The 22,755-nt window shown below is 40.9% G+C and overlaps 1 protein-coding gene across 1 annotated transcript in view; it reads left to right on the top strand.

Annotated features, from left to right (window-relative positions):
• The window catches only part of CAND1 (cullin associated and neddylation dissociated 1), a 52,363-nt gene that overhangs the window by 15,482 nt on the left and 14,126 nt on the right, over positions 1–22,755 (top strand). Inside the window, exons 3-7 of the mRNA XM_073327847.2 lie at positions 10,476–10,630; positions 18,652–18,775; positions 19,267–19,523; positions 19,602–19,707; positions 20,692–20,837. Coding sequence (XP_073183948.1) covers positions 10,476–10,630; positions 18,652–18,775; positions 19,267–19,523; positions 19,602–19,707; positions 20,692–20,837 — 788 coding nt within the window. The remainder of the gene's footprint in view (positions 1–10,475; positions 10,631–18,651; positions 18,776–19,266; positions 19,524–19,601; positions 19,708–20,691; positions 20,838–22,755) is intronic.

The following is a 22,755-nucleotide window of genomic DNA, read 5'->3' as shown; positions in this document are numbered from 1 at the left end:
ATGTCATGTAAACTTAAGATCTGTGGAATGGTGTGCAGTTAGGTTGATTAAAATGGATGTCCCAATATGGTATGATCACCAGGCTTACCAGTACAGTACAGTGAAAAGTTGGGGTGCAGTGCTTGACCTTTGTAGCTCATTACAGCTCTTCACCTCTGCATTGTCTGGATCATGTCCCTTTCCAGGGCAATGAGGTTCCTTTCAAGTCTCTGTGATTGCTCCAGGAAACCATTTCTCCACCCTTCTGTCTTCATGGCTCTCTGTCAGGATGCAGTCAGTAGTTCCTTGAACATTTCCTCTTGTCAGCTCCCTCCTCCCCCCCCCTCCCCCCCCCCCCCGCAAACAAACAAACAAAAACATTTGTCAGCCTCAGCCAGGCAGGTAGAGAGATGCTTCTGTCTCCACTCAACATGGTGGCAGACAGGTACTACGTGGGGAAAAAATACTTTAAATCCTCCTACACCATTGTATTGTAATTCAGCACGTAATACTGGTAGAATTCCACTCTGCATTATCATCAGGCTGTTTGCTCGTAGAGCCCTCCTCCACAGCAGTTTCAATCTGGCTGTCTACATGGGGTTCTTGTGTAATCTCTGAATCTGCTGTCATAATTTTTCTGGGCAGCCAAGAACCCTTTCTGGTTGGGCTCAATGGTACATGTGAGGTCAAGGGAACTTTCTGTGATGTCTTGGTTGTGTTCTGTATTGTCTAGAGTGCTTTGTGGAGAACTGTCCACCAGATCAGTTTGGGATGCAACCACTATCCAGTCGGAAGCAGAGCTCTTTCCATCAGCTCAAAGCTGAAGTTCAAAGGAGGATCCGATAAATTAAAAACAATGATGGGAGGACAAAGCAAAAGAAATCTAAATGTTCACTGACAGCAGAGGTGAAAGTAAGCTGGTACGCCCTAGTATGGCGTACCAGTAAGAGCTGGTGTGCCGTACCAGGTCCGGCTTTCCGAGAGGGCAATTTAAAGCCCTGGGGTAGCTGCGGCGGGGATTTAAAGGGCCCTGGAGCTCCAGTCACCGCTCTCCTCCCCCCCCCCCCCCCCAGGCCCCTTTAAATCCCCGCCAGAGCCTGCTGCCGAAGCCCTGGGATAGCGGCGGCAGGGCTCTGGAGGAGATTTAAAGGGCCGGGGCGGTAGCAGCAGCTGGAGCCCCAAGCCTTTTAAATTCCCGCCTGAGCCCTGCTGCTCGAGCCCCAGGGTAGGGGTGGGGAAGCTCTGGCGGGGATTTAAAGAGCCCCGGCGCTCCAGCCACCACTACTGCCCCGGCCCTTTAAATTCCCGCCGGAGCCCTGCTGCCAAAGCCCTGGGGTAGCGGCGGTGGGGCTCCGGCGGGCATTTAAAGGGCCGGGGCGGTAACGACAGCTGGAGCCCCGGGGCCCTTTAAATACCCGATGGCACTCGACCACCATTACCCCAGGGTTTGGGCAGCAGGGCTCAGGCGGGGATTTAAAGGGCTCAGGGCTCTGGCAGCTGCTACCACAGCGGAGCCCCAGGCCCTTTAAAGCTCTGCCAGAGTCCTGGGGTAGTGGTGGCAGCCGGGAGCCCCCAGGGCTGATCAGTGATTTAAAGGGCTCCACTGCGGTAGCGGCAGCTGGAGCCCTGGGCCCTTTAAATCGCCCCTGAGCCCTGGGGCTCCCAGCCGTCTTTGCAGCTGGTAGCTTGGGGGTGACTTAAAGGCCCCGGGCTCCCAGCCGCCACTACCGAAGCTGGAGCTCTGGCCATTTAAATCAAGATTTAAAGGGCCCGGGGATTTAAGGCCCTGCCTCTTCTGGTTGAGGCCACACCCCCTGCTCAGGACTCCAGCATACCGGTAAGTCCTCTAATTTATTTTCACCCCTGGCTGACAGATATGATATGGGGAGCTTTTTTTGTGAGACAAAGACCCCGTATGGACCAAGCTCATGTGGCCTCACATCTCTGATATCTGAAGATGGTAGTACCCTTCTTAAAGATAACAAATCAATCAAAGAGCGCTGGAAGGAACACTACCAAAAGTTTCTAAATTGAGAATTCACTGTGACTGACGACGCCATCGACTCCATCCCTCAGCACCCAATCTGGGAAACTCTTGCCAACCCACCAACACCTGAGGAGGTCTGCAAAGCAATTAAACAAATGAAGAACAATAAAGCACCAGGTCCTGATGGCATACCAGCTGAAGTATTGAAAGTGGGGGAGAAACACTAACAAGCTTCACTTGTTGCTTCTCAAAATCTGGCGCACCAAAGAAATCTCTGCTGACTTACATAATGCTAACATCATTACCATTTTCAAAAAGGGAGACAGGGCCGACTGTGGCAACTATGGAGGCATTGCCCTCCTCTCCATCGCTGGGAAGATTCTTGCTAGAATCTTACTGAATCGCCTGCTCCCTCTTGCAGAGGTAGTACTTCCAGAGTCCCAGTGTGGCTTCAGAACATCACAAGACACCACCAACATGACGTTTTTCCTGGATCTGCCTGACTGCGCAAATCAAGAACACCACCAAGAACTGTATATGGCCTTTATTTATCTGACCAAAGCCTTCGCCTCTGTTAACTGCTAGGCTCTGTGGAAAATCATGTCAAAGTTTGGCTGCCCAAGCAAATTTATCACCATTGTAAGACTCCTCCAGGCCAGATGACTGCCTCCATCCTGTGCAGTGGCTCTACCTCTGTGCACTTTGTCATTCGAACTGGCGTAAAACAAGGTTTTGTACTGGCACCCACCTTTTTCTCCATTTTCTTAGCAGCTATAAAAACATTAACCCCAGACCGTCTACCACAGGGCATTGGCATCCAATATCGGATTGACGGCAACGTCTTCAACCTTTCTCAATTCCGTGCCAGCACTAAAGTAATATCGGCAACAATAGCCGAACTCAGTTAAGCAGATGATTGTGCTGTAGTTGCACGCTCAAAGGAGGATCTACAAACAGCCCTTAATTGCTTCTCTGAAGCTTACAAAAGCCTAGGGCTAACTCTGAACACTGGCAAAACAAAAGTTCTCTACAAGTCAGTGCCCAGTCAATCATCAGGCCCAGCAAGGAAGATCTACATTGACAAAGAAGAACTTGAAAATGTAGAAAACTTTGCGTATCTTGGCAGCCCTCTTTCACAGAGGACAGACATAGACATCGAGATTCAGCACAGAATGTGCTGTGCCAGCTTTGCCTTTGCCAGACTGTCTCACTGGGTGTTCAACAATCACAACATAAGAACACATACTAGACTTTTAGTGTCTAAAGTGGTGGTAATCCCAAATCTCCTCTATGGGTGTGAGTCTTGGGTGACCTATAGAAAACACCTGAAAAACTTGGAATGCCAGCACCAGCACTTTCTTCGGAAGATCTTCAACATAAAGTGGGAGCATTGTTGCACTAATGTCGGTGTCCTCACAGAGGCCAACATCTTCAGTGCTGAGGCCCTGATTATCCAGCACCAGCTGAGGTGGAGTGGGCACTGTGTGTGCATGCCTGATAGACCCTTACCAGAATAACTGCTGTATACCCAACTCACCAAGGGAGAAAGGAAATGGGGAGGCCAAAAGAAACGCTTTAAAGACATCCTCAAGATACACATCAAGAGATGTGGCATCAGCAGCACACACTAGGAGACAGCAGCCCAGGATATGGTTAACTGGCCAAGACTTGCCAGAGAGGGAATGTCCACTCTTGAGGAAGATCACCTTGCCCTGGTTGCAGAAAAACGCCAGAAAAGAAAGGAAAGAAAAGACAACTGTCATGCAGCAATCACGGCCCAACCGGCCCAACACCACCTGCAATGTCTGTCAACGAGCCTGTGGCTCAAGGATCGGACTCCTCAGTGACCAAAGGACCCATGAAAAATAAAACCTGTGAAAGATCATCCTCGACCTCAAGGGATCTCAGACAACAGTGGCATCTCTTGGAAAAAAATATGGTACAGTTCCTCATAGTACAGGCAGATAGTGGGAGTTTTGTCAGGGGTTCTTTCCTTCTAGTATTTCTGCTGGAGCCTTTTGCTTTCACTTGGCACTGGGACTGGGTATGGGAGTGCCATCTTCTTCATTTGCTCTGACAGTGTGTTGTAGATGTCTGCCTTTCAGTGACTCTTCTCCAGGTGGGACTACAGTTTTCCAAAGAAGACATTCAAGTTCAGGAGCTTTGCGGGGGTCTACATGGAAGCAGGGTGTCAATCTCTCGTAGGTGGCTAGATCAATGTCTGAAAGGAATTGGACTCTGCCCATCCAAATAGTATATCTTTCTAGTAATCTCAAAGAGTTACAGCTCAAGTATAGGTTTCAGAGTAACAGCCGTGTTAGTCTGTATTCGCAAAAAGAAAAGGAGGACTTGTGGCACCTTAGAGACTAACCAATTTATTAGAGCATAAGCTTTCGTGAGCTACAGCTCACTTCTTCAGATGCATCTGAAGAAGTGAGCTGTAGCTCACGAAAGCTTATGCTCTAATTAATTGGTTAGTCTCTAAGGTGCCACAAGTCCTCCTTTTCTTTTAGCTCAAGTATAGAAGTGTTTTGTTTGTTCACTAGATCTTACTGCAATTGTGTCGCAACATTCAGCAAATCAGATTAAATTCTGTATAATGATCTTGTAATTTCAGTATTATTTGTTAACTAAAATGTATGAGGTTGACATTTTCTACACCTACGCAACTTGTGGTATTAAAGTTTTTTTTTATTTTATCTTGATTTTTCTAGGGCTCCCATTGTCAAATGCTGTGATACGTAAATGAAGCAAGTATCACACTTTAAATCAGATAAAACTAATTTGTGTCTGAACTTACTTTCCAAAAGTGTGATAGTTTAATCACTGTTGTTGTCCTTCTAGATTTGTCATTTGCATGATGTTTATTACTGTTTTACAGTAGACCTCAGAAAGTTGGTAGGAGCTTTTCAAGCATAGAGGAGGAAATAGTCACTGCCTTGACTATGCTTGGAGCCCTGCAAATCTGTGGATATACACTATATATGCAGATATCTGTGGACCATGTTTGCGGATCGGATGCGGATACAAATTTTGTTTCTGCACAGAGCTCTATACACTATAATCTCTATTTTATTTTTCCATAGATATCAGCTTGTTAAACTTCTGAGTGCCACACGTATTTTAATAAGCTTTTGACTCACGGTGTGGGGATCAGACTTCTTTGTAGTATCAGGAGTGTGAAATGCTTTAAGAAAGAGCCGGTCAAGGTTTGAAAACTTAAGCTTTGTCTTTGTGTTTTCCTTATTCTTAATTGCTTTGATCACTGTGTAGTTCACTCAAGCTTCATGGTTTTCAGTTCGACTGTTAGTGAAATAAAATAAAGCTACTCAAAATTAATGTTCAGTGCCCCTACACAACTCAGAAAATATTAGTTTTCTGAATACCTCAACTAAAACAAACGTGTGTGAGAAGCAGGTATATAGAGCTGCTATTCTGAGTTCAGTGTGAAAAAGAAATCTTGCTTCCATCCCAACATTTGTAATGTGGTCTCAGATAGTGTCTTTAGATTGAATTGCTTTGTTATCGTGTTCTTCTCTTACAGTGGTTATACGTATTTTGATATCAGCAAGTTACAGTTCTTTGTAGTTGTGATCTTCCCAAGGAGCAACAATGGCAACAAAGTGGTGGAAATCTTTGAGAAATACTTGGGTAAAAATCGTGACCTGGCAAATATGTCAGACACTGTTCTTCTCCCCTCCTGAATACTCACCCACAGGCTTAACCAAACTGTTTACACCTGTTGAGCAGTTGTAAGCTCTCTGACTTGACTTTACTGTCCTTAAAGATAGCATTGTGTACGACCTCTTGATTGTCTTTTGCCTCCTCTAGTTTTGGCTTTAGTTGCTCTGGTGTAGCTACATATTAACTGGGAGTGCAACTCGCTATTGTTGCCAGTCCTGGGTGAGTCACACCCATATGCTCTTGAACTAACCCATAGCATTTCTGCAGAAGTGGCAGCTGCAAAGCACAACTACTAGGGAAGCTCTCTATATATGGGTAGCCAAAACAGACACAATCATCCACTCATTTGGAGGGAGAAAAACAAATACTAGCTTGAGGAGAGCAGCATTGGCGTGAAATAAGTTTTGAGTTAAGTGTATACTATGTGTCTGCAGGCGTGGCTGACAAAGGACTCTGTTCAGAGCAGCATTGTAGGCTTGATCTTAAGGAGAAAATTGGCAGTGATAAGAGGTGTACCAAAAACGAGGGGGCAGGAAGCTGACAAAATGAGGGGGGAGCTCTGTTACTTACAGCCTGGTTATTGTGTATGGTAATTGGGGACCAAACTCTCTCTTGCTGTCGGGACCAATTTGGGTTTGGAACACTCTGGGGAATGACACTTGTTCCCTGGAGTGAGGTAGGTTGATTGTTATGCGGTATGTTTGACAGTAGTATGGGAGGTTAAAGAGTTGGTAATAGGGATCTGGAAAGTTTTCCTGCTTCAAAGAATGGGGGTCCTTTATCCACAAGGTAGGTTAACTACTTGGGAGAGACATTATGCATTGATGGGGGGCACTAGCAGAAATAAGAAGGTGAAGAAAATAAATGCACAAATCCAAAACAGGAAGGGGGAGACAGAAAGGGGTGACTTGACAAATCTTATGGGGGAGGAAGTTTTGTCATTTGCTAATGCATTGTTGCTGCAGATGAGTAGAATTTTTCAAGGAGTCTTTTTTAATAGGTGGTACATTACTTTAGTAATACATTACTAAATACGAATACTAGTAATACATTACTCCCCCCCCCCTTTATTTCAAGACTAAGGGTATGTCTATATTGCGCCATTGTTGACAAAACTTTTGTCTTTCACTGGTACTTAAAAAAGCCCCCTGCAAAAGACAAAAGTTTTGCTGATGCAAGTGGCAGTGCGAATGCGGCTTTGTCGGCTGGAAGTATTTTGTCAGCAAAAGTGCCGACAAAATACCGACAGAGTGTTCACACACGCTGACTTTTAGCAACAAGGCTGTGTCGACACAGCCTTGTCGCTAAAAGCTGCATAGTGTAGACAAGCTAGATTTGCTTTGTATGATTCTAGTGTAAAAAGTGACTATGTAAAAACAGCATTGTGTTCCATGATTGTGTCAGTGATTTACCTAATCAATTTTTCTCTATATTGAAGTATAGGGTTTTTTCCTAACTATCAATACTTATAATTTGCATTGCCATAGTGGCCAGGAGCCCTAGTCGTATACCCAAGACCTCATTGTGGTGGGCACTGTACAAACAAAACAAAAAATGGTATCTGCTCCAAAGAGTTTACAATATAATTATAAAATGAGAGGCAACAGATTGCTACAATCAGAGGACTAGAGGATCTCCTCACTTAATGTTGTAGTTATGTTCCTGAAAAATGCAACTTTAAGCAAAATGATGTTAAGCGAATCCCATTTTCCCATAATAAATTTTCCCATAATGTAAATGAGAGGGTTGGGTTCCAGGTACATTTTTTTCACCATTTTTTTCATTTTTAATACAGCTACACAGTGGTGATGATTGTGAAGCTTGATTGAGGTGGAGGAGTTAGAGGGTGGGATATTTCCCAGGGAATGCCTTACTGCTAAATGATGAACTAGCAATTGGCTGAGCCCTCAGGGGTTAACTCTCACACACTACAAGGCAGCAGGAAAGGAGGGAGGGCAGACAGACACACACCCTGTGTGTGTTTGAGAGAGAGATGCACATTTCCCCTTTAAATATGAAGAGTGGGGTCAGAAGTACACTGCCTTGTGAATTAAATCAGCAAGCTGAAACCGGACTGCAGCTGCAGTTGCTGCGTAAGGCAGCAGCTCCCTATCTCGGTGTGTCCCCCCTGCTCTATGGAAGATGGGGTAAGCGGGGGGAGGGGGACACCCTGACATTAACCTCCCTCTTCTTCCCCTCCCCTCCTCCCCCCACAGCAAGCAGGAGTTTCGGGGAGCAGCTCCAAGGCAGAGGGCAGGAGCAGCACATGGCAGTGGGGGGAGAGACAGCTGAACTGCCGGCAATTGATAGCCTGCTGAGCAGCTGCTGCACAGGGAACTTAGGGGAGCGGGGAGCTGATGGGGGGGCTGCTGGTCCACCCTGCTTCCAACCACCCACCAGCTAGCTGCAAGGGGCTGCTCTTTCTGCAAGCAGTGGACAAAGCAGGTGGCTGCCAAAGGACATTAGAAGGGAGCATTGCACAACTTTAAATGAGCATGTTCCCAAATTGATCAGCAACATAACAACAAAACAACTTTAACGAGGACGACTTTAAGTGAGGAGTTTCTGTACAAGCAACAGTGAGACCTAATTGATCAGCTTAAGTAGGTAGTGGTCTCAGCACACCAGTGGTGTAGTCAGCCATGCAAACTAAATCTGAAAGTCAAGCTGGGATTTCTGGCTTGGGTTATCACTAGTAATAATGATTGCAGCCAAATTCTAAAAGTTCTGTGTAACTTGAACAGAACTTGGCCATATAGTTGGAATGTGCTGAAGCCTTTTGATAGGCAAGTAAAAAAAAATCCAGTTAATTCTTCAGCTGTCTTTTTTACTTTGGAATGCTAACTAAAAAGTAGAAAATTAATATTTCACTGATAAACTGATGCATTTTAATGCATGAGGGAAATAGAGCTGTTAAAAACAGCAGCACCTTCTTACTTTACATTGTAGCCTTTTGGAGAACCACCACATCAATTATGGAAAATACATTAGAAGAGGTAATAGTGTGGGGAAGGCTGGGAAAATGTTTAAGGAAGGCATGCTTTACTTTTTACCACTATACTAGGTTTTCCAGTAGTAATGCTAATTGGCCCATTAATATAGAAACTCATGATCACAACATTCTGTGCAAATAGATGTTGCTGATTAAAGAATATGGGATTGCATCGCCACCCAAATGGGTAAAGCACTGAGTAAAAGAACCATCACAGATTCAATAAAACAAAGAAGGCATGTAACCAGACAACCACTCCACCAGTTACTGGGCTTTCTTTGGAGTCAACAGAACTTGGATGCAAAGTTTCATTGCCTTTGTTCTTCCATCTGTTTTATGTTGACACACATTAAGGCACTGGAAGGAGTCTTTGTGTGGTTATACCTTGCTCGGAGCATGTCTAGAGTAATGACACAATCAAATAATTCACTGTTACCCTGCTATGTCTATATATACTTGATTTTGTGACTCTTTTGGGGAGTCATGGTGGATCATTAGCTGAACATGAGTTCTCAGTGTGATGCTGTAGTTAAAAGGGCTAATGTTATCCTTGGATGCATAATCAGGGGAATCTTGAGTAGGAATAGTTCGGTTATTTTACCTCTGTCTTTGGGATTGGTGCAACCGCTGCTGAAGTACTGTGTCTAGTTTTGATGCCCACAGTTCAAGAAGGATGTTAATAAATTGGAAAGGGTTCAGAGAACCACCATGAGGAGCATTTGAAAACATGCCTTAGCGTGATAAACCCCCCAAGGAGCTCAATTTATTTAGCATAATAAAGAGAAGGTTAACGGATGACTTCATTACAGTCTATAAGTACTAGGCATGTAAATATAATTTTAAAAGTTAACTGTTTAAACAATTAAAATTATATCTTTTAATCAGTTAACTGATTAAAGGGAGAGGGGCTGGGGCTGCTCTGGCCAGTCTGGGGCCAGGGCTGCTCCAACCGGTGTGGCCCGGGGCTGGGGGTTAACAGGGTGGGTGAACCAGTAAGACTAATGCTTACCATTTAACCATTTAATATTTTACATCCCTAATAAGTACCTGCATGGGGCAAATATTTGATAGTGGTCTCTTCAGTCTAGCAGAGAAAGGCATAAGATGATCCAATGTTATGGAAGCTCGACAAATTCAAAATGGAATTAAGATGTACATTTTTGACAGTGAGGGTAATTAACCATTGTAACAATTTACCAAGGTTCACTAAATCAAGGCTGGATGATTTTTTAAAAGATGTGCTGTAGGAATTATTTTGGAGAAGTCTTGTGGCTTATTTTATACAGGAGTTTCATACTAGATGATCACAATGGTTCCTTGTAGTATAGGAATCTGTCTGTGAGTCTATGAATATGTTATGTACTGATGGTGAAGCATACAAACTAATGTCAGTGGATATGGTAATTTTGTTACAAGTTGTGGCATTAGCTGACAACTCTATTTTTTACTCCAGGGTTTGAGAGTATGAAGAAGTAACAACACTGATACAACGTCTGTTGGATCTGGAGGATTTAAAATTCCTGATACAAAGCAAATGTGTCTAAAACAGTGATTCATTGTGTCAGAAGATTTACAGGGGGTGGGTGGGGAAGGATTGTACCCTAAGTAACTGAAACTTGGTTTTCACATCAAGAATACTACTAAATAGAAATAATGCAGAAATAATAGCAACACTATCTCAACCCTGCAAACATCAGTATTAACAATGGCTCTGTGAATACATTTTTTAATATGTTTTGAAGGATTCTTAATATAAAAGTGGTATATGTAGCTGGATATCACTTCTGTTTAAACCTGCAGATTTATTTGCATCATTTTTTTGTTTTATTTCAGTCTTGGTCCTTTGGTGAGTAAAGTGAAGGAATATCAAGTGGAGACCATTGTGGATACCCTCTGTACCAATATGCTTTCAGATAAAGAGCAGCTACGTGATATTTCAAGCATTGGCCTTAAAACAGTCATTGGAGAACTTCCTCCAGCTTCCAGTGGTAAGAAATGACATTCTTCTCCCCTTCTCTGTTTTTAAAACATGAGGTCTGACTTTATTTCTCTATATCCAATTATTTCATTGTAAGCTAGTGTCCTTCAGTGAACAAGATTCAGTTGTCCTTCAGTGACTGTTGACTTGAAATTCACTTTTGTTGGAGACAATCATTTGTGTGGTGCTTCTGTTATACATACTGTTACCTATTTATGATATGTAAAGAGATGGGGTAAACTTGAAGTCAAGTCACTGTAAAAACAGCTGGAAGTAATTTCAGATTACATCTGCTATAGATATCTACCTTAAATATTTTCGGGCACAATATTCCTAGGCTTTTTAACAATAGTAGTTAAATCTCATTTGGGTAAATTTTTAAAAAATTGACAATACACTTTTAAATTGAGATGACTTTTCTTTAATGGGATTGTGATAATTTCTTTTCCCAGTATGTGTTTTGAGATGTACCTAGTGTTTCTAATTATAGAATTACAGAACTTCAAACAGCCTGACTTCCACTATAAAATTAACAAGGCAATCTCGAGGAATGCCACTTGCCAAATGTTCGTCACTTTGTTCTTTTAAACCTAGAAGGTGCTCAAATACCACAGTGAGTGCAGTATGTTAATTTGACTCGGCTAGAAGGGAATGATAACTCAAAATGGATTTGGGGACTGGAGTTCTTGTGTTAGGTTGATTACAAAGGGCAACCTGCAGAAAAACTAAACAGTCTAACACAGTTATAAGACTGGATAAGTAGAATTGGTTAAAAAAAAAAAAAAGTGCTGAAATTTTGACTATGCTATAAACTGGAAGAAAATGTGCAAAAAATTGCTTGTTTTGAAATTTTTCAAATAGCACTGATGGAGAATTTCTATTTACTTTCTTTTTAACCATGGTTTGCAGGCCAAAAATGAATACTCTGTTATGTTTGATCCACAGCACAGTTTCTCAACTGTAGTAGCATAAACAGTGATGGTAGAATATGGCCACAATGTAGTGTCTAACATTTTAATTTTATTCAGCATAACTCACTTACGCAGATGATATTCTTTAGGGGTTCTTTAGGACTACTTCCATTTCTGTTTTTTTCTTGGCTTCTTTATTCCCTGGTATACAATTTCTTTTGTCTCCTTTTTAGTCTCTCGTCTTTCCTCCACCTGTTCTTTACAGGGGAGAAGCTGACTCAAATCTTCAGAAAGATTTGAACTTGCTTCCAATTTCTCTGTTTTACCAGGCCTTCGTTCCTACTCTCCTGAAATCTGTAATACGGTAGTCTCTAAAGCGTTTGGGTATCATATGGAGCAAATCTTTTCCCCAACTTTCTCCCCAGTCCTAGCTCAGAAAGAAATTATGGCATCGTATTTTCTTGTCAGTCCCTAGTTATTGGATTAGAACTGGTTTTGTGCCTCTTTCTAGGCCATGCTATGTGTCCTCTCCCACTTACCTACAGCCACTGGATGTATGCTAGGTGTTCTGACACGTGTTTAATTAGACATTAGGAAGCAGTCTCTCTAAATGTTACCTATTTTGCATTATGTATTGAAAAATCCTCTCAAACATCCTATTAAATATTTTAAAATTTAAAGATGTTTTATGCTAAATTACAAGACTCACCATTAAAGCATATGTTAACTTAAAAAATCCTTCCCAGGGATGTGCCTACATCCCTTTACGGTCCTCAAATAAAACAAAAAACAGTCATGCTTGTTTAACCTTTAGCAGAAATAAGCATATACAATAATTTATAAGAAGAAAGTTATAGTAAGTGATTTCCAGTTAGGCTTTTATGCTGGTTAATGAATCTTCTGGCAAAAACGCCTAAACAAAGAGCTAATAATCATGAAATGAGGGAGAAAATAGATATTTCATAGATAATAGATTTGGACTGTTTTTTAAAAAAAGATAAGTCAGTTTTGTTGCTCTCTCTAATATAGAGGCAAAGGAAAAAATGAATATTCATTAAACTAAAGGTTCTATTGCAAAGAGTCAAATACAGCCTTATGATTTATAGCTCTTTTAATACAATGCATTTGGACTGCTTGCTTCCTTCCTTTTCCCCAGCCTGCATGGTGATGCAAATATATCACCCAATAGGTGGCTCATCTTACGAGGTGAATTTTTTAGTTTATGTAGTGTTGTTAGGGATCTGTTAAATTAATAAAGAAATGGATTGGCTTTTAAGGTCAAAACAGTAAAATTGTTATTTCTGCCTGATATAATTTTCCAAATTGTGTCTAAAACCTAAGTTTTAAAATTGTTTGTTTGTAGCTCATAATGTTCCATGTTTACTGAAGACATTGCACACACGGCCAATCAGGTAGCATTGAAAGTTTCAGCCATTGGGTGGCTGTCAATACTCTTACAAATACAAAGCCTCCACCAGGCAATTGAGTACCATCACCACAAAGGATACTTGAGTTCATGCAACTGTACGTACAAATTTAGAGCAGTCCATGCTGGGGGAAGAGCCACAGTGAAGATACAGTGGACACAGTTCAACTTATTCTCATTGTTTAAAAAGGAATTGTTAGCATCTTGCATAAACTAACCACTCAAAACACACTCTGAGTAATTTCAATTTTACGGATACAATATTTTAAACACCTTTTCCGCTATAAAATGCCCCAGGTAATTGCTATAGGATTATTTCAACTAACTTTTAGAAAACTGAATTAACAGAAAAATAAAACCTGAAAATCAGGGTAGATTTGATTTAAATCACTAGTCAGGAAGACTCGATTTAATCATGGATTCCTACATAAAAGTGCATTCTTGTTGGTTGTTATAACCTTAATACATATTCTTCACAACTCAGAGATAGATGTAGGTTTCTTTTTTAGAAGGTACACACTATACATTTTTAAAGTGATCTGCAAAGTTTTCAGTTTAGTTTTACAGCTATATCAGAAAATGAATGATTGTTTGGTTATTTCATTTACCAAAGGTAATTGAAGCAGATATTTATGAAGTCATTGGGAGGTGAACTATCTCCAATTCAACAGGTTAATCATTAATATTTGGAGGATTTTCTTGCCATGCTGTATTAGGAGGAAAACATCACCAGAAAGACATTTACATTGTTTTATTTAACTAAAACAACACTGTTATGTATTCTGGATTTTTCTCTTCAACAGCAAACATATAATATTTTAACAAAACAAGCATATGAATTTTTGAATTCAGTTAAACATTCAGGTTTTTTAAAATCAGGTTTGTTTTTGTTAAAATTGTTTTTAACTCAAATAGTTTTAAAAAAAAAATTAAAAAAACCCAACAACAACAATTATTAAATCGACTATGTCAGCCAGGTCATCATGAGAAACTTAAAATATTGGCTTCTGCAGCTAACTCAGTTGTCTTCAGCTTCATTTTCCCGTTTGTTCATAATCTGGAAAAGAAAAACAAGCTTTCCTGCTTTTTCGGGTCCCAAACGATTTCTCAATTTGGAATGAATTAGTTCAAAGGAAGAGAATATTCTTTCTACACCGGCAGAAGAAGCTACTGCTGTTAAAAGTGAGCTTATCACTTCAACAGTCTCTGAATCCAAGTGCTTAAGTGACTTCCACCAGTCCACTGGTGTGACTTTCTTGAAAAACATCATCAGCAAACATATATTTCTTGAATGGTTCACCCTTAGCTCTGAAGTTTATTATAGTTGGCATTATGGAGGGATGATTGCTGGATGTCCATATCATAGCCAACTTCTCTTCTACAGCAGTTAAGGTTTACCCTGGTACTGAGTATTGAGAATATTTACAAGAAAATGAGATGGAGATAGTGCTTGTCCCATTCATTTTTTTTAATGCTTGTAATTTAACTCTGTCATTGCATATTTCTCTTTTTAAGATCTCATTCAGTTCCTTCCAGATTTCAACAGCGTCAACAATAAAACAGCTATTTCCCTGCATTTTGTTCAAGGCTACAGAAATAGGCTTCAGGGCACTCAGCATGTGTTCAACATTTCTCTTCAGCCCAGTGTTGAGAACTTTGACTGTGACAGTGCCATCTGTTTTTTCACGATTTTGTTCACAAACTGTCATCAGATTAGGTCAGTCTTGATATACACCTCTACCCTGATATAATGCTACCTGATATAACACACATTCGGATATAACGCGGTAAAGCAGCACCCTGGGGATGGGGCTGCACGCTCTGGTGGATCAAAGCAAGTTCAATATAACGCGGTTTCACCTATAACATGGTAAGATTTTTTGGCTCCCGAGGGCAGCGTTATATCGGGTTAGAGGTTTAGTCCTCAAAATAGTACACTACTGAGTTTCATCGCACGTCTTGTGGGAGAGTTAGCTTGGTTCCTCCCACTTTTTTCAGAGCAGCTGCTGCAAAGTGGGTTGTTATGGAAGTATTTTGTAATTTCAACAACATTAGACTTTATTTCTGGGACACTGAAGTCTTTGGTTAGGATGTGCATCAAATGAGCACTGCAACTGTACGTTATTAGCTTGGGACTCTCTTCACTCTCTTCTAAATTTCTTCTCATCCTGGATACATTTGCAGTATTGTCTGTGACCAAGCTGCGTACTAGACATCTGATTTTTTTTTCACCATTTGTTGTAGTTTTTACTGCTACTTCTTGTAAGTATTCTGCTGTATGTACGTTTCCTGTTGTATCAATTGTTTCTATAAGGAAGACATTCCCTTCTTCTGTTGTCACACAAGCACATACAACAGGATCATTGTGGACATTGCTCCACCCATCAAGACTCAGGTTAACAATTTTACCCGCTAGACCTTTTGCACAGTGCTCAATTTCTCTTTCATACACTTTATCCAGCAATTTGCCTGCGACATCTGCTCTATTGGGTGGACTGTATCCTGATCTTAATGAATGTACCGTGTTAATGAAGTGTGGGTTTTCAATCATACAGAAAGGAGAGTTTGTTGCATAAACAAACTGGGCAATTTTTTCACCAATTACCTCTTTTTGTAATCTGCTTGTTCTTATCACAAATTTATCTATGGTGGTTTTTGGATGATGGAGTTTTTTTTTCTTTTTGCTACAGGTGATATACTGTGGCTATGTGACATACATGATGTGACTGAAACACTGTCATTGGCAGATAACTCTGAAACTATAGAAAATGATGGTGATCTTGAAGGTAGATACAGTAACTCCTCACTTAACGTTGTAGTTATGTTCCTGAAAAATGCGACTTTAAGTGAAACGATGTTAAACGAATCCAATTTCTCCATAAGAATTAATTATAAATACGGGGGATTAGGTTCCAGGGAAATTTTTTTGCCAGACAAAAGGCATTATATACATTTTAAACAAGAAATTTAATACAGGTATAAGTTTTAAACAGAGGAGGTGCCCCTGCCTTACCCTACACAGGCATAGCCCACTGGCACTGGAGATGAGGCAGGCAAGGAGGCTGAAGGTGTTGTAGGCTAGGAGAAGCATGTTGTGCAGCAGCGGCAGCTTCCCCTACTCTGCAAGCACCCGGGGGGTACAACCCTCAGCCCGCCCACTCCCCCCCTTCCCCCAAGTCCCCATCCTTGACCTGCGTCTTCTCCCCCACACCGCCTCTCCCTTTACCTTGCATGCTGCGTCCTTGCTCCTCCCTCCCCTCCGTTCTAAACGCCACAAGCCAGCTGATTGCCGCGGGCAGGAGGCAGGGGAGGGAGGGGAGAGTCCTCGCTCCTCCCTCCTGCCCGGGGCAATCAGCTGGCTTGCTGCGTTGGGGAGGGAGGGTGAGCCTGTGCGCCAAGTCCTCTTCCCCCCCACCTCCAAAACGCCGCAAGCCAGCTAATTGCCGCAGACAGGAGATAGGGGAAGGGGGGGGAGGCGCGCTGAGGCCTCACTCCTCCTGCCCGGGGCAATCAGCTGTCTTGCAGCGTTTAGGAGGCGGGGTGGGGGGAGGAGCGAGAACTTGGCGTGCGGGCTCCTCTTTCCTCCCCCCCACCTCCTGCCTGGGGCAATCAGCTGGCTTGCGGTGTTCCAGAGGGAGGGGAGCCTGCATGCCAAGTCCTCGCTCCAGCCTCCAAAGCAAGCCAGCTGATTGTTGCGGGCGGGGGGAGGAGGGGGAAGGCGCTGATCCGCGGGGTCTGCCGGTGGATGGGAGGCGCTGTGGGGAGGAGGAGAAGGCGGGGGCATAGGGAGGCTGCCAACTGTGGAGAAAGCAGGCAGCCAAATAACGTAAGAGTGGAGCATTGCACAACTTTAAACGAGCATGTTCCCTAATTGATCAGCAACGTAACAGTGTTAACCGGTATGACTTTAAGTGAGGAGTTACTGTAGTCTTCAGAATCCTGTATGTTGAGGATGGAGTCTTCGAAACAAAATAAGTCAGTGCAGTTATTTAATTATTATTACCATACTTCTCATTTAGTATTACTGATTGCATTCACTGACAGTATTACTTTAAAGATGAAATTGTAAACGGAAGATCTGCCTATTTCAGCTATTTATTTTTTTATGACAGCTGCATGTGAAATGATAGTACCATAGAGTAACAACTACAGAATTCAAGAATAGTCCAGAAAGAAGACAGGCAGTCCTTAAAAAGAAGTATGAAATAAAAATGTTTACCAACCTGAAGATCCTGCATGTTCAGACATGTTCCTTTCATCATCTTCAACACAGCTTCCTCCTGAGAAGTAACACTTCTTATGATGTTTCATTCGGGCAATCAGGCCTTGCATTTCTTTGTTGCACTGTTGGCATTTTGCATTCATGCCTGTCTTATCCACAGGTAGAGCAACTTCATTAAAATATTAACAAACTGGATCTCTTTTACAGCCTGCTGCCATTTATAGGTTTTCCCTTCTAGTGCGAGAATGGTATGGTAGATCTCAAGTCAATGAAGGCTACACTCAGAAAGCCTCAAGACTTCTGGAATATGCTGCTCAAACAGTTTCAGTTTCGTTTCTACGGCCTGTCTCTCCCTTCTCACATTTATCTCCAGACTTCTTCTCCTTGTCCAGATCTATTCCGCCCCCAACAATTTCATTGAACTTTTTGAAACTTTGCACTTTTAGAGAGAGGTAAGGGATTGACTCTGTGTACACAAACTTGCAGAGGGACAATACGGTTGAGGTTTGTTATTTCTCACCTCTATATATTTTTATTTATTTATTTAAAAACATTTTTGCTGTTAACAAACATGTTCTCTCTGGAGACACAAATCCACAGTATGAGAACTGCAAAAAAACCGAAGCATCTCTGGTGGTATCTTCTAGACTGAGCACTGAGTCCCATTGGGTAGATAGAAAGATTAACCTAAATAATCTATACAGAAGCCCTTGAAACCCCATAAGATTGGGTCCCCAATCCGTGAACTATTGGAACTCATTTACAAAACTTTTCTTAAACGTTACATGAATATATTGTCTCATACTATAGAATTAGAATTTATAATCCCTATTCCATGATGAGATATCTTTAAGCTCTAGTGTATCTTAATTAAAACTATCTTTAGATAGGTTTTTTCCTCAAAAAGCATTTTTTATCAAACATGGATTTAAATAAAAAGCAATTTTTTAAAAATAAAATTCATTGATTTTTATCTGCCCTGCTGAAAATTAATGATGACCTACTTAAACTCCTTGGCACTTCACTATACCAGCTGTTCTTCACAGCCAGGTCAAGTTACCTCCCTACTTCTCCCAGTAAACTTTCTTGCTGTTGTTTCTCTTTATTCCCACCTATAATCTACTTCTGGCTCCACACACTTTCAGTCAACAAATACCCCTGTTGTAGGCTTTCAATGGCCTCTACTTTCTGCTGCTTCCATGCCAGCAGCTTTCTGTTCCTTTGAGTTGGATGCAGATTTCTTAATGAAAGAACACCTTGCTCAGTAACTTTTTCTAGGTAGAGCAACCTTTCAGTTTTAGTGTAAAGCAGTCAATTTAGGCTTATGTTGGACAATTAAATAGTCTTCATTGGGAGGAATTTTTGCTAAGTAATTTCCAACTGTTGCAAATATGACATTTGGTATATGACATTTGGTATTAGATTTACACATTTTTACTGTCAAAATGCTAAGGTTTCGTTGTACTTTTCAGGATCTGCGTTAGCGGCTAATGTTTGTAAAAAGATCACAGGGCGTCTTACAAGCGCTATAGCCAAGCAGGAAGATGTGTCTGTACAATTAGAGGCCTTGGATATCATGGCTGATATGCTGAGCAGGTAAGCATCCTTGTTACAAAATGGTGATAGAATGTAATTGTTAATGCTATGTTTTAACTGATTAAATCACTGTGAACTTGATTTTTCTAGTAATTAAATTTTAGGTGATTATAATTTAGGCTTTGTAAATGTGAAACAGTTGAGTAACTTGTTTCAAATGAGGAAAATTGAACACAAATGAAACTTTGTACCAGAATACAAATGTTACATTTAAAATATATTTAATTTAAACGTAGCTGATTAATCAAATAACTCATTATTTATCTTCTGAAGCTGTTGAGAACTTCTTTAGTTACCAGTTTCAGTTGTCAGTATACTTTAAAGGTATATCTGAAAGTTAATTAGTTTCTTAGTTTTTCCAAATAATTCTACTTGCACTTGATATATTTTCTATGGCATTTTGGGAATACTTGGAATAAGAATGATACAATAGAAGAAAGAAATCAGTTCTAGATTCAGTTGGTTTGAGTTTGTGTTTTGTCTGTTTTAAGGCAAGGAGGACTGCTTGTTAACTTCCACCCTTCAATTCTGACCTGTCTGCTCCCCCAGCTGACTAGTCCCAGGCTTGCTGTGAGGAAAAGAACCATCATTGCTCTTGGTCACCTGGTTATGAGTTGTGGCAATATAGTTTTTGTTGACCTCATTGAACATCTGTTGACAGAGCTGTCTAAAAATGATTCCATGTCAACAACTAGGACGTATATACAGTGTATTGCTGCTATCAGTAGGCAAGCAGGTCATAGAATAGGTAAGAGAATTTATATATTTTTCTCTCATTCTGCGTGTTTTTAGATGTGAATGATCATTTTTAATTTTCCTTTTTCAGGTGAATATCTGGAGAAAATAATCCCTTTAGTGGTAAAATTTTGTAATGTAGATGATGATGAACTAAGAGAATATTGCATTCAAGCTTTTGAATCTTTTGTTAGGAGGTAAGCTACTTTTAAGGTATGTTTTTTTTTTTTCCCTTCTTACAAGTTGACTGGTTGTCATTTGACTGACTGTATAAGAAGTCATTGCTAGTCCTTGAGCAATTGAAAAGAGTTGAGGTAAGCCACAAGAAATGTGTTCCTTTCCTTATGGAAGTGATGGTCTTTGTGGTGCAAAATACCTTTGCTGATTTTGAATCAGAGATCATACCTGAATTGCTAAAGCAGATTTTTCTATCACTATCTTGTAATTTAACTGATAATCAGTGTAATATGTAAACAGACTGGCACAATAGGCCATGATTTGCTATTCGTATATAGTGACAGATAAGAAAATTGTTTTTATAAATATAATGCTTATGGAAAGTGCTAGATTCCCATTAGTGGAGACAGAACGTTCTTATTTCCAAAGGTACATCATAAGATTCGATAGCAGTCAGATTAGAAGATCATAATGGTCCCTTCTTGCCGTAAAATCTATGAATATAAATCATAGGCAGCAGCAGAGCATACTTCCCTGTCCCTCTACTTTTGCATTCCCTGAAGAGGTGAGAGGATCTTCTTGTTTCCTTGACCTCTGCTTTGACAGATTGCAACAGCAATAATTTTCACAGTACCTTTTGGGAGCTGAATTATGAGAACTGAACTACAGGACCACAAAGTGGCTAGTGTATTACATTTATATTTTGTTTGATTCTATCTATGGAGGTGAAACTCTGTATTTTTTCCAATCTTCTAACTTACCCTGTGTCAGTTTGGCCTGAGTTCTTGTATAGCAAGTTTCAGATTGTACTGAATGTTTGTAACTGAGTTGAATTCTGAGAAAAAATATGATATGTAATGGGAATTCTGATAGTATTAGATTTGCTAGTGGAATCAGTACTAAAGCATATAGATAAACATTTCTTCTGTTAAAGAAGAATTGTTAATTAATTGTTCAATATTAATATTGTACGTTAAACTTAATTTGTTAAATTTATTATGCAGATGTCCTAAGGAAGTTTATCCTCATGTGTCTACCATTATAAACATTTGTCTTAAATACCTTACCTATGATCCTAATTACAATTATGATGATGAAGATGAAGATGAAAATGCGATGGATGCTGATGGTGGTGATGATGATGATCAAGGTATATTTTCTCTTGGTTTTGGGGAGAAGAGCTAGTGAGCCTAAATTGAGAAGAAATGGAAATGATCAATTCTATAAATCTTAATTCAGGTCTTTCCAAAACTTAAATGATTGTATGGCATTTTCATGTTTTGCTCTTTTATTTTTGCGGGCATGGCCATTTACTACACTCAGTAAGGTGAACAGCATGACATTTTATATAGGTATTTAGTGCATCCATTGGCCTGTATTGTGAGTTTAGAGGGATTATAGTAAAGAATCTCATAACTGTCTAAAAGTACTTGAATGGTGTAAACATGAGGAAGGCATAGGAATTCTTTAGTGTGACATGACTAGAAGTTGAAATAAATTTAGAGAATGAATTTAAGATGTATATCAGGGAAAGTGCTGCTTCTTTGCATGAGATGAGTATTGTTTTTATTTGTATTACCATAGCATTTAGAGTCTTAGTCAGAGATGAGGATCTCATGCTAGCTGCTGTACAAACACAGAACAAAAAGAATGTCCAGTTAGACTGGATAAAGCACCACAAAATATTGCGTAAAACAATGCTGCAGTTGTAGAGGTGTGGAGCAGAAGACTCAGAAGGTCTTAATACCACTTTGCTGTTTGACAAAGCTGTGAGCAGCAGCAGAGAGATGGAGAAGTCTGCAAGAGATAACGTCATCAGTTTACATTTGCATAAAGAAAAGGAGTACTTGTGGCACCTTAGAGACTAACCAATTTATTTGAGCATGAGCTTTCGTGAGCTACAGCTCACTCCATCGGACGCCTACCGTGGAAACTGCGGCAGACATTATATACACACAGAGATCATGAAACAATACCTCCTCCCACCCCACTGTCCTGCTGGTAATAGCTTATCTAAAGTGATCATCAAGTTGGGCCATTTCCAGCACAAATCTAGGTTTTCTCACCCTCCACCCCCACACACACAAACTCACTCTCCTGCTGGTAATAGCCCATCCAAAGTGACAACTCTCTTCACAATGTGTATGATAATCAAGGTGGGCCATGTCCAGCACAAATCCAGGCTCTCTCACCCCCACCCCCCTTTTTCCCGGGGACACAGACACACACACAAACAGGAGAGTGAGTTTGTGTGTGTGTCTGTGTCCCTGGGAAAAAGGGGGGTGGGGGTGAGAGAACCTGATTTTGTGATGGAAATGACCCACCTTGATTATCATGCACATTGTAGGGAGAGTGGTCACTTTGGATGAGCTATTACCAGCAGGAGAGTCAGTTTGTGTGTGTGGTTTTTGGAGGGGGGTGAGGGGGTGAGAGAACCTGGATTTGTGCAGGAAATGGCCCACCTTGATTATCATACACATTGTGAAGAGAGTTGTCACTTTGGATGAGCTATTACCAGCAGGAGAGTGAGTTTGTGTGTGTGGGGGTGGAGGGTGAGAAAACCTGGATTTGTGCTGGAAATGGCCCAACTTGATGATCACTTTAGATAATCTATTACCAGCAGGACAGTGGGGTGGGAGGAGGTATTGTTTCATGATCTCTGTGTGTATATAATGTCTGCTGCAGTTTCCACGGTAGGCGTCCGATGAAGTGAGCTGTAGCTCACGAAAGCTCATGCTCAAATAAATTGGTTAGTCTCTAAGGTGCCACAAGTACTCCTTTTCTTTTTGCGAATACAGACTAACATGGCTGTTACTCTGAAACCAAGTTTACATTTGGTTATCTTATCAGCTATAGGGCTATAAACTTGATTTTTGTTAAAAATCAGATGTTAAATTCTTCTGAAACAGAGACTAGGCCACCACTTTTGCCAGGGAAAGTTTCCAAGTTGCCATCAGTGGGTTCATTTCTCAGTTCCTCTTTTGGTTGGGTATAAAAAGTATAAAATGATTATATTGCTGCTGGGTAGCTTGCCATACTTACTGAAACTTTGGCCCATCACTTAATCT

The sequence above is a fragment of the Lepidochelys kempii genome, chromosome 1 (assembly GCF_965140285.1).
Source record: "Lepidochelys kempii isolate rLepKem1 chromosome 1, rLepKem1.hap1, whole genome shotgun sequence".
NCBI classification, from domain to species: Eukaryota; Metazoa; Chordata; order Testudines; family Cheloniidae; genus Lepidochelys; species Lepidochelys kempii.
This window is presented reverse-complemented; position numbering and strand designations above follow the sequence as displayed.